Below are 13,337 nucleotides of genomic sequence, written 5' to 3' on the forward strand. Positions count from 1 at the left end.
GACGGCGGGTTGCTGTGACGACGTGACGCCAGCTGGACACCTCTGGACGTGGATGGTGCTGCAGCACGTGCACGGGGAGCTGTTGGAAATGCCCCATTAAAGTATCACGTTTACTGTTGCTGCACAGGGCTGAGTGCCCCCCAGCCCCCCAGAGCTCCCCGGCTGGGGCTCAGCATGCAGGTGAGAGCCCATTAAATCCCCCCAGGGGTTTGTAGGGGATCCGTGTCACTCGAAGCTGTGAAATCCAGCAGCACCTCCTGTAACGTGGGTGTGGGTATGAAAACCATCAGCGACCAAAGCAAAGCGGTGCTCGGCTGCTGGGTGCTCCGTGCCTCCCTGGGGATGGCTGTGTCTGAGCAGAGTGCTGGGGCTTCATCCCCCCGGACAGTCCTCCCTGTGAGTGACAGCAGTGACAGTGTTGGTATCATAGCAACAGCACCAAACGAGCAGCTCTTTTTCTGCAGCTGACCCTTATTTCCCCCCAGGTCTCGCTGCCACAGCTCCAATTGGTGATGCCAATGCTCTGCTCCCAGCCCATTGAGCTGCAGTGGCAGGGCTCGCCCCGCTGCTGGCCCCAGGCACCTGCCCTCAGTTCCATGCAGAGCAGGCTCTGAGATCCCCGTTGCTTCGAGAGAGCTCTCTTTGCTCTGGTCCCAGTCCTCCACTCTGCTGTCCATATGTCTGCGTGCTCTATGGTGCCGTAGGATCACAGAACCGCTGGAGTTGGAAGGGACCCCCAAAGGCCATTGGGTCCCTTCTCATGCAGTGAACAGGGACGGCCCCAGCTCCATGGGCAGCCCGATCTGACAGATGGCCACCAGCCCCCAGCAGCACGTTGGGACTGCACGGCGTTTAAGGTCCCCTCCATCCCAACCCATTCTACGATGCCACAACAGTTGCAGGTGCGGCTGCATCCGAACCGCTTTAAGGTTCAGAGCGCACTGTTGAAATGTAGCTGAAATCAGATTCGAATCTGAATTGCCACCGGGTGGGATGAGTTTCTGAGCAGCACACTGATCCGATTAGCACAGCGCCTCCATCCAACCTGCTCCCCCGTGCCACGAAACGCAGGGAGCTGAACTGTGGTCTTAAAGCCACCGTTCTGTTTAAGCCACAGAGGCAGCAGTGGGCAGTATAATTCAATTAGGGTGATACGCAGAGATGCAACTTAATCACATTAAGCGTAGCTCGACGTGCTCCTGTTCAAGCTCTCCAGACTCCAGAAATCGGGGGCCAATCCCATCCCGCCCATCCTTGCCGAGGCGGTGCTTTACGAGGCTGTGATGCCTTCATTGTGACCGTTGATTAGCTCTGCCTTAATTGCATGTTCAGCACCGTAGGACGTGAATAAAAGCCGGGCAGAGCAGCACAGCTGTGTGCCACCTGCAGGGCTGAGGCTGGGGTCCCCGGCACCGACAGCCCCTCCGGTGCCATCTGCCCACGTTAGGGCATCCAGCAACGGAATCAGTGGCAAAAAGCAAAGGCTGCGGGAGGAAATAGGGTTCCTCTGCGACCCGCTGTGGCACAGAGGTTCTCCGTGTGCAAAAGGCAAACTGCAGGGACGAGTTCTGCGTTACCCTCAGCCTGCAGCTCCCTCGTTCCGCCCCGTGCTTAATGTGGTTTGCGGTTAGTGGAAACAGGACTGCTAAGGAGCCAGGATGCTGTTTCTATGGAAATGTCCTGGAGCGTCGAATGAGGGAACAGAAAAACACAGGAGATGTTAATAAGAGCTGCGAGTCGGGGCTTTCGTTGGACTGTTTGCGATGTTGATAGCACGCGTCTCCGGCTCTCCTCCGAATCGGGCTTTGCAGCTCATTATCCCCATCTCGGTGCTGGACGCCAACGGGAGCGCGGTGGGCCGGCACGGCTCTGCGGGGCTGTGCGGGGAGAGGGCTTTGCCACGCGTCCCACAACACGAGGGGCGGCTCCGTCCTCATATATCGCCCAGCCCTGCGGGTCGCTGCCTCGGCGCACGCCGGGCCTGGGGCTGCCCGGTGGGAGGAGTCCCCAAATGCGGGAGATGATGGGGATGGCGATGGGGAGCTGCGGGGAGCCGCAGGAACGGGGCCACGCTGCTAAGGGGACAAACAGCACCGCCGTCCCCACGGATGGGACGAGCCCCGCGGAGCTCACGGCACCGCCGGCTGCCGCCGCGCTCGCACGCAGCCCCGCTCCCCACCGCCGCCCCACCGACGGCCGTCCCCCGGGCGGTATGCTCGGATTGGCGGCCCTCCCGGCCTCGGCTCCACCCCGGCGGGGCGGTAGGCGGTACGGACCCGCTCGGCCCGGCCCGGCCCTCCGCCACTCTGCGGGCGCAGCGGAGCGCGGCTATGGCGGCGGCCCCGGCGGGTAGGGCAGGGCTGGGGGGCGGCGGCGGCGGCGGGTCGGGGGGCTGCGGGGTCGGGCCGTGCTAACGGGGCTCTCCCCTTCTCCCTACAGAAGCGGAGACCCGGCAGCGGCTGCTGCGCACCGTCAAGAAGGAGGTGGGTGCGGGGAAGCCGTCCCGCTGCCGTGCCCCGGCCGCTCGTTCCGCTCACGGTGTGTCCGTGGGTGCGGGCAGCGGTAACTCCGCGGGTCCGTCCGTGCGCCGTGCCGGGCGGTGGGCTTTGGGGGGGCGGCCGTTCCCCTCGTGGGACCCATTGCGGAGACCCGGCGTGTCGCGGAGCCCCGAGAGCATCCCTGCCCAGGCCGGCTGTGCCGGGCGCCGGGAGCGTGCGGCGGTCTGTTCGTGGCCGCGTGAGCGTCTTCGTGTATCCCCGGTGGGCTCGGGGAAGCGGTGCCCCTCCTGGGAGCGAGCAGGGACGCTGCCAGCGCTGCGTTTGTTCATTCAGACCCCTTCCCCACCTTTAATCCCGCGCCGGGCGTGGTGGAGAGGAGCGCTACTCGTTGCCTTGACGACAGCTATTAAACCAGCGAAAGGCTGTGACATTTCTTTAGCATCGTGGATGAAGCCGACATCTCATTATTGCCGTCTGCCTGCGGCTCCTCCCGAGGCTGCAGGTGGGGATGGGGCTGCTGGGAGCGTGGCTGGAGGAGGACAGAGCTTCCTTCTACAGCCTGCTGGGCCTCAGCGGGCACTACTGCTCTCCAGGAGCATCTTCTATGCTGGCAACCTGTGCTGGGCTTCTCTCTGTGCTCCCCCCCCCCTCTCTCCAGGGTCCCTATGTTTGAGGAAAGTGCCTAAAGGAGGAGAGCTGAGGGCTGTGATGTGCCGTTCTGATAGCACAGGAGGCAGTCTGCTGGCTCCTGATGGATCAGCTGTGCTGCACGGGGGGTTGGTGAATGCAGGTGGAGGTGAAGGAGTGAGGAAGGGTATGGAAAGAGCCTTTCTGCCCTGGTGAAATGCCACCAGCCCACGTGTCACCGTGTCGTGCCATCAGCAGGCGGCTCATAGCGGCCCTATAGGGAGGGCAGCGCTGATGCAGAACAGAGGTTTCCATTAAAATCATACAACGGCTTAAGTTGGAGGGGACCTTTAAGGTCATGCAGTTCCAACCCCATTGCCGTGGGCTGGGCGCTCCTCACCAACTCAGGCTGCCTTTAATGCTCCAGGGATGGGGTGCCCACAGCCTCTCCCCCCTGGGCGGTCTCACTGCTCTGGGCTCAGTTGCTGCTTTGCCACGCAGGCAGTGGGCAGCTGTGCTTGCCCCAGGGTTTCTCCCAGCACTGCTGCCCTTGGCCCTGCAGGCCGGGCTGTTTGCATGCAGACACACAGGTGCAGGGCTTCCATGTCAGACCCGTGCTCTGCATTCTTTGTTCTGTTAGGATTTCAAGAAAAAAAACCAAGCAGGAAATGTGATCCTGTAGGTTATCGATGTAATTATTGAGCAACATCCCTGAAACTTGGAGTGGTGGGGCATTCTGTTGCCCGTTCTCTCCCTCATTAAGCCCATTTTGCACACACTTTTGCTGTTTTAATTTTCTTTCCCCCTTTTTTAGACTGACTTCAGGCTGAGCTGGGAGCCGTGCAGCCTTTGGAGCAGTGCTAGGAAGGGTCAGCTGCAGAAATCCTCATTTTCTTTTCCCACCTCTTGCATTCTCACCCTTCACAGGACTCCATATTCTCATCCCATCACACCAAGCCTGCTTTGCGTGCCTTCAGCTGTGGCATTTTGGGATCTGATGGCGTTCCCATGCGTCAGTGAGCTCCACTGGGACTGGGAACAGCCACAGGGCATGCTGGGGAAGCCACAGCACATCTGTAGCCCTGGGGCAATAGCCGAAGGAATTATAACATGCCTGATGAGAGGAGATAGGTAAACAATAGATGGAACTGCCCATAGCCCTACAGTGAGCAAATGGGCTCCAGCATTCGGTTGTTGCCATGGTTAATGCGTTTTTCTTTTGAAGAAGTCCTGCTCTGCAGTGGGTTTGTGGATGGGGATGAGTTGGGCTGTCGTATTCGTGTGCGTGCCCATATGGTTATCATAAATCAAACCGGTCTCCAAAGCTGCAGCGTTGACTGGCTGTCAGCAGGCTGGAGGGGAGACGTGGCAGGATGGTTTGCAGAGGAATTCTGTTTCCTGTTATGGCAGGAAAAGTAACATAAATCTTCTCTGGTTTTCTGTTGGAGCCTTTATCAGACGGAGTGAAGCTGATTGAAAAACCCCAACCCCAAAATATCCCAGATTGAGTTTTTGGCTGAAGATGCGCTGCTTGCAGCCCCCCTCCTTTCTGTTATTTCTTTCTTCAGGGAAGTTTCCCTCTCAGTAGCATTTTGTGGCAGTGTCTCGATTGCCCCCAAGCTAATTGCCTTGCACACAAGAATAGGTGGGGCAGCAGATGTTACCCGTGGAACACAGGCTGTGCTACCTTGTGCCTGGAATGGGCTGGATGGAACGTGACATTAGGCAATTGCCTTGCTCAGTCCTCTGCAAAAACTGTGTTCTCACTCAGCTTTGCCACCGTGCTGTTCTAACAGCAGGGAGCTGAGCTGGAAGGGATGCATATGGTCATTGAGACCAGCTCTGGTTGTCGACTGACTTTCAGCCTGCTCAGCAGCTCTTGTCCCATAGCCTTCCATCTATATGGGATGTACTGGTTCCTTCATAGCTGGGGTTGGTGTTGCTGCAGCTGCTCTCTTGTTCTGCTGCGGGCATAACCATGTCAGGCAGTGTCTCCTTCCATCCCCAGCTCAGCTCCTGCTGTGCAGCAGTGCTGTCTGCCCTGTGGCCAAGCACAGCAGCCCCTGAGAGCGGTGCTCCCGCAGCGTGGGTTCCTCCTTTGGTGCTCCCAAACAGCCGTGGGGTCCGTGCCAGCTCCTTCATTCAGGTGCAGCAGAAAGTTGGGAATGAATCCCAGGATATTAAGGTTTGAAGGATGGATGGCGGTCGCTGTCGGTGTCCTCGAGGCCAAATGGAAGGAGCGAGGCTTTGTGTGGCTCAGGCAGAAGGAAGATGCAGATGATAAGCTGCGGGTGTGTAATAAAAGAGGGGCTCTCCAGCAGCACGCTCAGCCTGTTGGAAGCATCCCTGTATCAGAGGTAAACAGGAGGCTTTCATGCCGCGGTTCTCGATAGCCCGCATTGATCTCTTCTGAAGAGAGTATTACTGACTGCTGGGGGCCATTTTGTCTCCTTTTGAAGATAAAGGCACTGGTGGCTCATCCTCCAGCAACCCTGCTTGGATTTCATGCCCGGCACAAGGCAGCTCTGCTCCTCGATTCCTTGTCTTCCCCGGCGCTCAGGGAGATGAGGTCGGTGTTCCTTCCCCTTCCGGCTCCCAGAGCTCCATTCTTATGCCACCGTGCACCTTGAGCACGTGGCAGCGCCCCATGGCAGCTCAGGGCACGCGTGCCTTGTGCAGAGCTGAGCACCAGGGCGAGCCTTTGGGATCAGGCACTGAGAGCAGACACGGCTGAAGGTCCTCCCGAAGCGCTGCGGTGTTGGCTGAGCGCGTGACGGCGGCCCCAGCAGTGCCAACAGATGGCACGGAGGTTTGCGTTTGACAAACACCGCAGGAATAGCACCAGCCGTAGCGTGAGCTCGTGAGATCTTAAATTAGCCTGGCACGTATGGATTTGTGACTTCAACTCGATGCCTACAAAGAAAGCCTGCTGCAAAACGCTGTCTGCAAACCCAAAGCGCTGGGAGCGCTCCCATGCCTTAATGCTGTGTCTGTTTCAGTCAGTGATGCCTTAGCGCTGTGTAAGACCTGAGAAGTGGCCGTGCTGCAGGGATGAACCCTGCACGAGGTATGGGGAACTGCTGCAGAGCTTAAGCAGAGCTTATTCTTGGAACGGGACCGTGGTTAAGCAGTTACAGGAATGGTGAGGTTACGGCGAGGGGTCCCCGTGTGGATGCGTTGCACCAAAGCTGATGGGGAGATGGGCTTTTTCAGTGCTAGAATTAACTCCCAAGCACGTAATCAGAGCAGCAACGAGAAGGTGGCAGCTCGTGAGAAATTGGCAAAGCAAGCATGCAAAGAGCAAACAGAGTTTAGATTGGAGGTGGAGCACCGCCTGCCCTGTGCTCACAGCTGGGCGCAGCCTTCTGCTCCCATGGAGTGCCCACAGCGTCCCTCTGGGCTTTACCCACAGCTGCCCATACATCCCTATGTGGGCAGAGAGGATTGTTTGGTTTGACTGTGCAGTGCTATGAGGCCCTCACCGCCAGGGTTTATCCCTCACGCAGCCCTATGCACTGGGCCAAGTGTCCTTGTCGCAGTGCCCTCCCCACTTCTCTTCCTTTAAATACCTCTGGTTTATGTGGCTCGGTGCAATAACCTCAGTCAATACAGCACTGTGGGTTCATCTCTTTTTTTTTTTTTTTTTTTCTTTTCCCTGCAGTGGGTAATTTTCCACTGTGCTGCATCTCCTGGCAGGGCTTGTTTGTGGGTTGCTGCACTGAGCTGGGTGCCCATCCAGGCTGAGGACCCGCTGTGCCACACAGCAGCGCCGAGCTGATGGCCCCTGCCCTGCGAGCACTGTGATGGGGCGAGCAGTGCAGCCCAGCAGTGGGATGGCAGCTGCCAAATATCTGGACGTGCAGCTCCATCCTGAACCCGGTGGCTCGTTTTAAGTCTGTGATTTGGTTTTGTACTGCATGCTTCGGTTCCCAAGTGTTTCTCCCACGTTGTGCTTTCTTTTGGGGGGGGGGGGGGGGTAGGGTTTGTAATACAGATCCTTCATTTCCATCCATGCTTTTGGATGATTCACAGAGAGGTGGTTCCCCTGATGGTTCCCCGTCGCAATACTGCGGGAGAAATTTCAGATCTGGAGAACTTCCCTGCTCTGTGTGGGGGCTTTGGGCCTGGCTGTGCCCCCCAGCAGACGCTGGGACCAAGATGGGGGGGGGTTGCAGCTTTTGGTTGCAGCTTTTGCTCACGGTGAGACTTCTTTCTTAGCCCATTTTCATAAAAGGGCTTCCTTGATGGGCCTGCCAGCTGTGTGTAACTGGCCTTGATTTTATCCTCCTGAGGAGCTTAATTCCCCCAACGAGGCCATTAGAGGCTTTGCAGATGCAAGGTTTGCTTGGCCAGCTCTTGACCTGCCCTTTTTCCTCTTTCCTTTGCCTTTAAACAGAACATCTCAGTACTCCGAGCTGCTCATACGCCCACACCTCTGCCCTGAGAGCCCTTTACCCTACATTTTCTGGAACCAGGGAGTGCAGAGCAGAGTGCTTGGGAGCAGACCTTAAAGATCACCCATTTCCAACCCTCTGCCATGGGCTGGGTGCCCCCCAGCAGACCAGGCTGCCCAGGGCTCCATCCATGGCCTTGGGTACCTTCAGGGATGGGGCACCCACATGGGTTACTATTTATTTTTCTTCCCATGATTGTGTTCCTGACATACAACCTACGTGACAGCTGAAATGAGTGCCCGGGATGTGTCGTGATCAACGCCCGGAGGGCAGAGCGATTGCATTGCCACGCAGAAGGGCTCCTGGTCACAGGCTGATAGATGGCACTGCTGGGGTCCCCGTGTCCCACACGGGTTATCTTGTGCCCACTCCACCCCAGGTCCCGCTATGATGTGGGAGTGAAGCTCCACAACCCTTCTAACCATCCGTATGATCAACAGGTGAAGCAGATCATGGAGGAGGCGGTGACGAGGAAGTTTGTGCACGAGGACAGCAGCCACATCATCTCCTTCTGCGGTGAGTGCCCGGGGGAGCAGGGGGAGGCATTGCAGTCAAAATGAGGTTCTTCCTACTGTTGTGAGCCTTCTGCACAGCTCCGGTCACCGTGCACACTGTACACCCATCTGCCCCTTGGAGGTGGTCAGTGCTGGATGGGGTGGGTGAATGTCATAGCTACGCAGAACCCAACGAGCGCCAGCCTGTTGGTAACCAGGGAGCGCTGCGTGCTGTCGGATGGATGAGTTTGCCGTGGTGTGGGGAGCCCTGGGCCCAGAGCCAGCTCCTCAGTGCTGCCTGCATGAGGACGTTGCTCCTCTTTGTGGCGCGGGTGGGATGGAGCCAGGTGAGGGGCTGCGGGCACACAGACAGCATTCGTCAGACGTGTGCTGTGTGTGTGTGCCCAGCCCTGTCCGTGTCAAGTGTTTACCCACTCACCCAGAGCTTGAGTGTGCTTTGGCAAGGTGCCTGGTCCCTCCGCCTGCTGCCAGCGGCTGCTGCTATGGGGAGGAAGCAGTGACCTCTATGGAAGAAGAGCAAGACCCCTGCTGCCTCCCCACCTGGCAGTTGGCTTGCACAACAGTGCTTTTATGGAATCAGAAGTGCTTGAGTTGGAAGAGACCTTTAGAGGCCATCTGTTCGCACTGCCTGCAGTGCACAGAGACACCCACAGCTCCAGCAGTGCTCACAGCCCCATCCCCTGACCGTGGCTGTCTGCAGGGATGGGGCACCACCACCTCTGTGGGCACCCTGTGCACTGCCTCACTGCCCGCATTGCATTCCTTCCAAATCTCCCCTTTTCAATCTCTTTATAGTCCCTCCTCTCAGCAGTGTTAGGTGTAACGCAGCAGCAGTTGGCGTTGCAATGGATGGCTCTGTCAGAGCTGCTGCCCTGCTTGCAGGGCGCTCCTGCTCCCTCCTAGGAGACCCAACTTTTTACAAGGTCTGATGGTGCCAGGACAAGGGGGATGGTGTGAAACTAAAAGAGGGGAGATTTAGTTTTGACATTAAGACGACTTTCTTTACTCAGAGGGTGAGGCCCTGGCACAGGCTGTGCAAAGAGCTGTGGGTGCCCTATCCCTGGAGGTACCCGAGGCCATGGGTGGGTTCTGGGCAGCCTGAGCTGGGTGGCAGCCAGCACACAACAGGGGTTGTGGCCGGGGGGGGCTTTAAGGTCCTTTCCAACCCAAGTGATTCTATGGGAGAGCCGCTGCCAAGCGCCGGTGCAGGACCCAGCAGCATCCTCAGCCTTGGAAGTTTCTTTAAAGCAAGAAGTGTGAAGCCCAGGCTTCCTGAAAGCAAGCAACCCCATTAGCTGCATCTCAGCCTTGGGGCTCCGGTGCCTGTTGAGGGTGCTGCGACTGTCGCTGCTCTGCAGGGATGATTGCTGAGCCACACTCAGCTGTGCTTCGGCACAGCCCATGCTGGGGCCGTGTGGCTGCTGCTGAGCAAACGCAGGCGGCAGCGTGCAGAGGGGGAGCAGCCCTCCTGCATGCACAGACTGCTGAAGGGCAGCTTGCTAATTTGGAGCCTGGGAAGTAAATGACAGAAGCGATGACGGCTTTGGAAAGTGTTGCTCCGGTAACTCGTGTAGCACCGTTTGCCACCGAGTGAGACCAGAGCATCTGTGGGTGCACACACACACACACACACACACACACACACACACACACACAAAGCAGAAGGAGAAGAGGGCTGGGAGGTCTCCGTTTCTATTCTGGGGAGCAGAGGGCTGCCTTCTTCCTTTTGTCCCGTGCCTTTGGGGGTGATAGGCAGGGGTCTGCGTGCCTTTGTGCTCTGTCGGCTGAACGGCATCGAAAGGGCAGAGCAGGCTTCAAGGTGTGACTCACTGTCTGCGTTCTGTGCGGCACGAGGCTCTGCAGCCTGCAATTATTTATAGCCGCCTGCAGCGCCGAGCTGAGGCTCCCAGGCACCAGGACCTGCCGGTTCCTTCTGGTTCTTATTGATGCCACCGTGCTGCCGCTGGGTGGTGGAAGGACCGGGAAGCCAGGCTGTGCTGCTGTCTAAATTGGATGCTTTGCTGCAGCCCTCGGTGAGCAGAGGCTTATAAATAACCTCCTCCGCTGACAAGCGGAGCGTGCTCGAGCCTGGCTCTGGCTGAGCAGAGCTGCCCTTTCCTCTGGGGAGAGCCGCCTTCCTCGCACGGCCCTCCTCATCCTCCCAGCCCTCCGCAGAGCCAACGTACCGCGAAGCCCTTGCGATGAGAGCGGTGGGCTGGCAGCAAAGGGCAGCTGCCCTCGCTGGAAGCAGACAAACGCGAGCTGGCACCTGTCGTGGGCACGCTGCCCTGGGAGCTGATGGGGGCCGGCGGCAGGGCTGGGGGCTGCCTGTGCCGTGGGGCACATTACGTGCGTCAGTGCTGAGCTCGCCTTGTGCGCTCAAGCTTCTGAGCCCTGGGGAGAGCACAGGGAGAGTTTCCCCTATGTAGTCTGCACTGTCTCAGCAGGAGTAGTGCTTGCAGAGGTTCTGGGTACGGCACTGAGGGTGGATGCTGACTGCCCCGTGCTGCTGTGGGGCTCTGAGCGCTCCTCCCGAGCTGACAGCAGCGCGTGCTGCGCTGGTCATGATGTGAGCAAAGCAATCTGCTGGCTTTCCTGTGCGAGCACAATTGCTCTAACTTGCTTGCTGGAAACTCAGAGCGGAGCTGACTGTGCCAAGCAGGGGCAGCCCAGAGGATAGGCTCGGCGTTCACAGGGCTTTCCTGCTTGTGGTTCTGCTTCCAGCTGGCTCCCAACCCACTTGGCAGAGCTGGGTGCCCACTGCTCCACCCTGCACGAAGCTGGGACCTGCCTGAACCTTGGGGAGATACCCCCTGGGCGCTGCACAACGCCTGGGTGTGGGCTCAGGCAGGGAGGGCTGTTTGTGTCTGCCACTTGTGTTTCTGCCACGTCGTGCAGAGTAAGTGATGGATGTGGGATGGAATGATTTGGGTGCTTGTCAGGAGGGAGGAGCCGTCTTGCCGTTGGTGGTTGGCTCTGCAAACAGCGCTCTGGGACAGGTGGGAAGACCTATCCATGCTGTTTGCAGCCTGTCTGGGCTTCAGGAAGGTCTGTGCAGGGCTCTATTTAAACACAGGGCACCCATGCAGCTGCTCCCAGAGGCTGTGTTGGGTGAGCAGGGCTTGGCTGGCCAAACCTGTTGCTTTCCTGCTGTCTCAAAGCACCTTGGAGACCCAATACTCCACGGTGACCTGCGGTGGTACCAAACGGGGCAGAGATGATGAGAGCATCTCTCAGCCCTGGGAGCTGGTGTGGATGGGCCTGCATGAAGTGGCTTTTTCAGTGTGCCCGCAGTGTTGTTTGGCTGTAGGAAAAACGCCTTTCCAAGCGAGAGGTGCATCAGCTGCGGGGAGGCTGAGGATGTTGGCTCTGCAGCACAAAGCTGGGTGCCGGCGTGCCTGGTGCTGGCAGCGCATTGCTCCTGCACTGCCAGGGTTTATGGACCAGTGCATTAAGCCAACTGGAAGAGATGCTTGGCACAGCCTCATCCGTCACCTGTGGAGCCGTGGGGCGATGAGATTTTTTGCAGTGCTTTGATCTGGTGGAATAAGTCCATGTCCGACTCCAGACATCCACCCTGAGCCCCCCAGGGGGTTCTGGCAGGCACTCTGCCAGTGCTGTGCGTCCATCTGCATCCTTCTGTGCAGCTGCTGCGGGGCTCCTGGGCAGCAGAGCTGGGTGCCCCAACCCCCCAGCACAGAGCTGCTTTCAGCAGGGCCCTGCAGAGTGCCCAGGAGGTCATGCACGGGGGCTTATGGAGACCCTGGATCCACTGCAGCAGGCTCAAGTTAACCTTCCTTTGCAGCACTTGCATCTTGGCATACCTGTAGTTCATGTTTGCTCGTGTCAAAGTGCTTCTTTTGCCCAAATTAGCTGAAGCAACCTCATTTTTTTTTCTTTTTTTACACAACTAAAATAATCTCTGTACAGTCAGCAGAACTGATAGGGAGGAAGATGGACCACGTGAACTGCGTGCTGCTTTTGGGTAAATAACATCTGGGTACCTTAACCTCCCGTCTGGCCAGGCGGGATCTGAATATGGCATTGGTTTCCCCTCGGGAACCATTTCTGCTGTGCAGTGGAGTCCTGGATGCAGCAGTGGTGATGTGGGAGCAGCACAGCTGCGAGCTCTGCTGCTTCACTAATGGGTTTGCTCTGTTGCAGCTGCTGTGGAAGCGTGCGTGCTGTATGGGCTGAAGCGCAGGGCAGCAGGATTCCTGCGCAGCAACAAGATAGCAGCTCTGTTCATGAAGGTGGGCAAGAGCTTTCCTCTGGCAGAGGAGCTTTGCAAGAAGGTGCAAGACCTGGAGCAGCTCATCGAGAATGCGTAAGGCTCCAGCACGGCTGCTGCCCCACGGGCTGCCTGCATGGGGGTGCTCAGTTGGAGCATAGCTGGGGATTGCAGTGTCCACCTCGAGTCTCCATAGGAGAGCTTGCTCTTGCAGTGGAGCAGAATCCTTCCCCGGGCTTGCAATATCTTGAGTGATCTGGGTGTCAGAAACCACTATCTTGGTTCTCTGGGAGATGGTGAGCTGTGGTTCTTCCTTCCTCTGCCCTTTGTGTCATGCTGTAGGAACAGCTACACACGGCTGCCCCTGCGCTGTCAGGGTTTATGGACCGGCGCGTTAAGCCAGCTGGAACCAAGTCTGGTTTGCTTCACCGTACAGGGCTGCAACCTGCAGTAATTCAACCTCTGTTTAAGTGTAGCTTACTCATCCTTGGACGGGACCCAGGGAGATGGATGGAGCAGCCACCTGGGGGCAGGAATCTTTCGGCCATCCTTAGATAAGCTGCTTTGCTTATGAACTGCTGTCCTCAGGCACCGGTGGGAAGCAGTGGGACTCTGCTGGGGCAGAGATTTGTTCTAGGGCGCCTTTAGAGCTGGAAACAGATTTAGAGAAGGCAGTTTTGAGACACAGCCGTGGGCCTCCTGGGGTAGGGGATGGAACAGATGAAAGGAGCGCTCTCTGATGTTGCTGCCTTCTGCCTCCACAGACGAAATCAAGTCCAGAGCATCCCAGAGAACGTGCGCAAGATGCCAAAGCTGCCCAACCTGTCTCCTCAGGCCATCAAGCACCTCTGGATCCGCACAGCCCTCTTCGACAAGGTCTTGGATAAAATCGTGCATTACCTGGTAGAGAACAGCAGGTGAGTGCTGGCACCAGCCCAACGCTTGATCCTTCCAGCTCGTTCCAATCATGCTGGAGGTGCTGCTGGTTGAGATGTGTCCGGATGGGTGGGGG

At 57.9% G+C, this 13,337-nt stretch overlaps 1 protein-coding gene across 6 annotated transcripts in view; it reads left to right on the plus strand.

The window, feature by feature from the left end:
- Positions 1-2,300: 2,300 nt before the first annotated feature.
- The window catches only part of SGSM1 (small G protein signaling modulator 1), a 29,479-nt gene continuing 18,442 nt past the window's right edge, over positions 2,301-13,337 (plus strand). For all 6 annotated transcript variants that reach the window (XM_040648537.2, XM_040648541.2, XM_040648538.2 and 3 more), the window contains exons 1-5: positions 2,301-2,349; positions 2,440-2,483; positions 8,020-8,095; positions 12,259-12,421; positions 13,090-13,242. In XM_040648537.2, coding sequence (XP_040504471.1) covers positions 2,331-2,349; positions 2,440-2,483; positions 8,020-8,095; positions 12,259-12,421; positions 13,090-13,242 — 455 coding nt within the window. In that variant the 5' untranslated portion in view covers positions 2,301-2,330. The remainder of the gene's footprint in view (positions 2,350-2,439; positions 2,484-8,019; positions 8,096-12,258; positions 12,422-13,089; positions 13,243-13,337) is intronic.

Source organism: Gallus gallus, chromosome 15 (genome assembly GCF_016699485.2).
Source record: "Gallus gallus isolate bGalGal1 chromosome 15, bGalGal1.mat.broiler.GRCg7b, whole genome shotgun sequence".
Classification (NCBI taxonomy): Eukaryota; Metazoa; Chordata; class Aves; order Galliformes; family Phasianidae; genus Gallus; species Gallus gallus.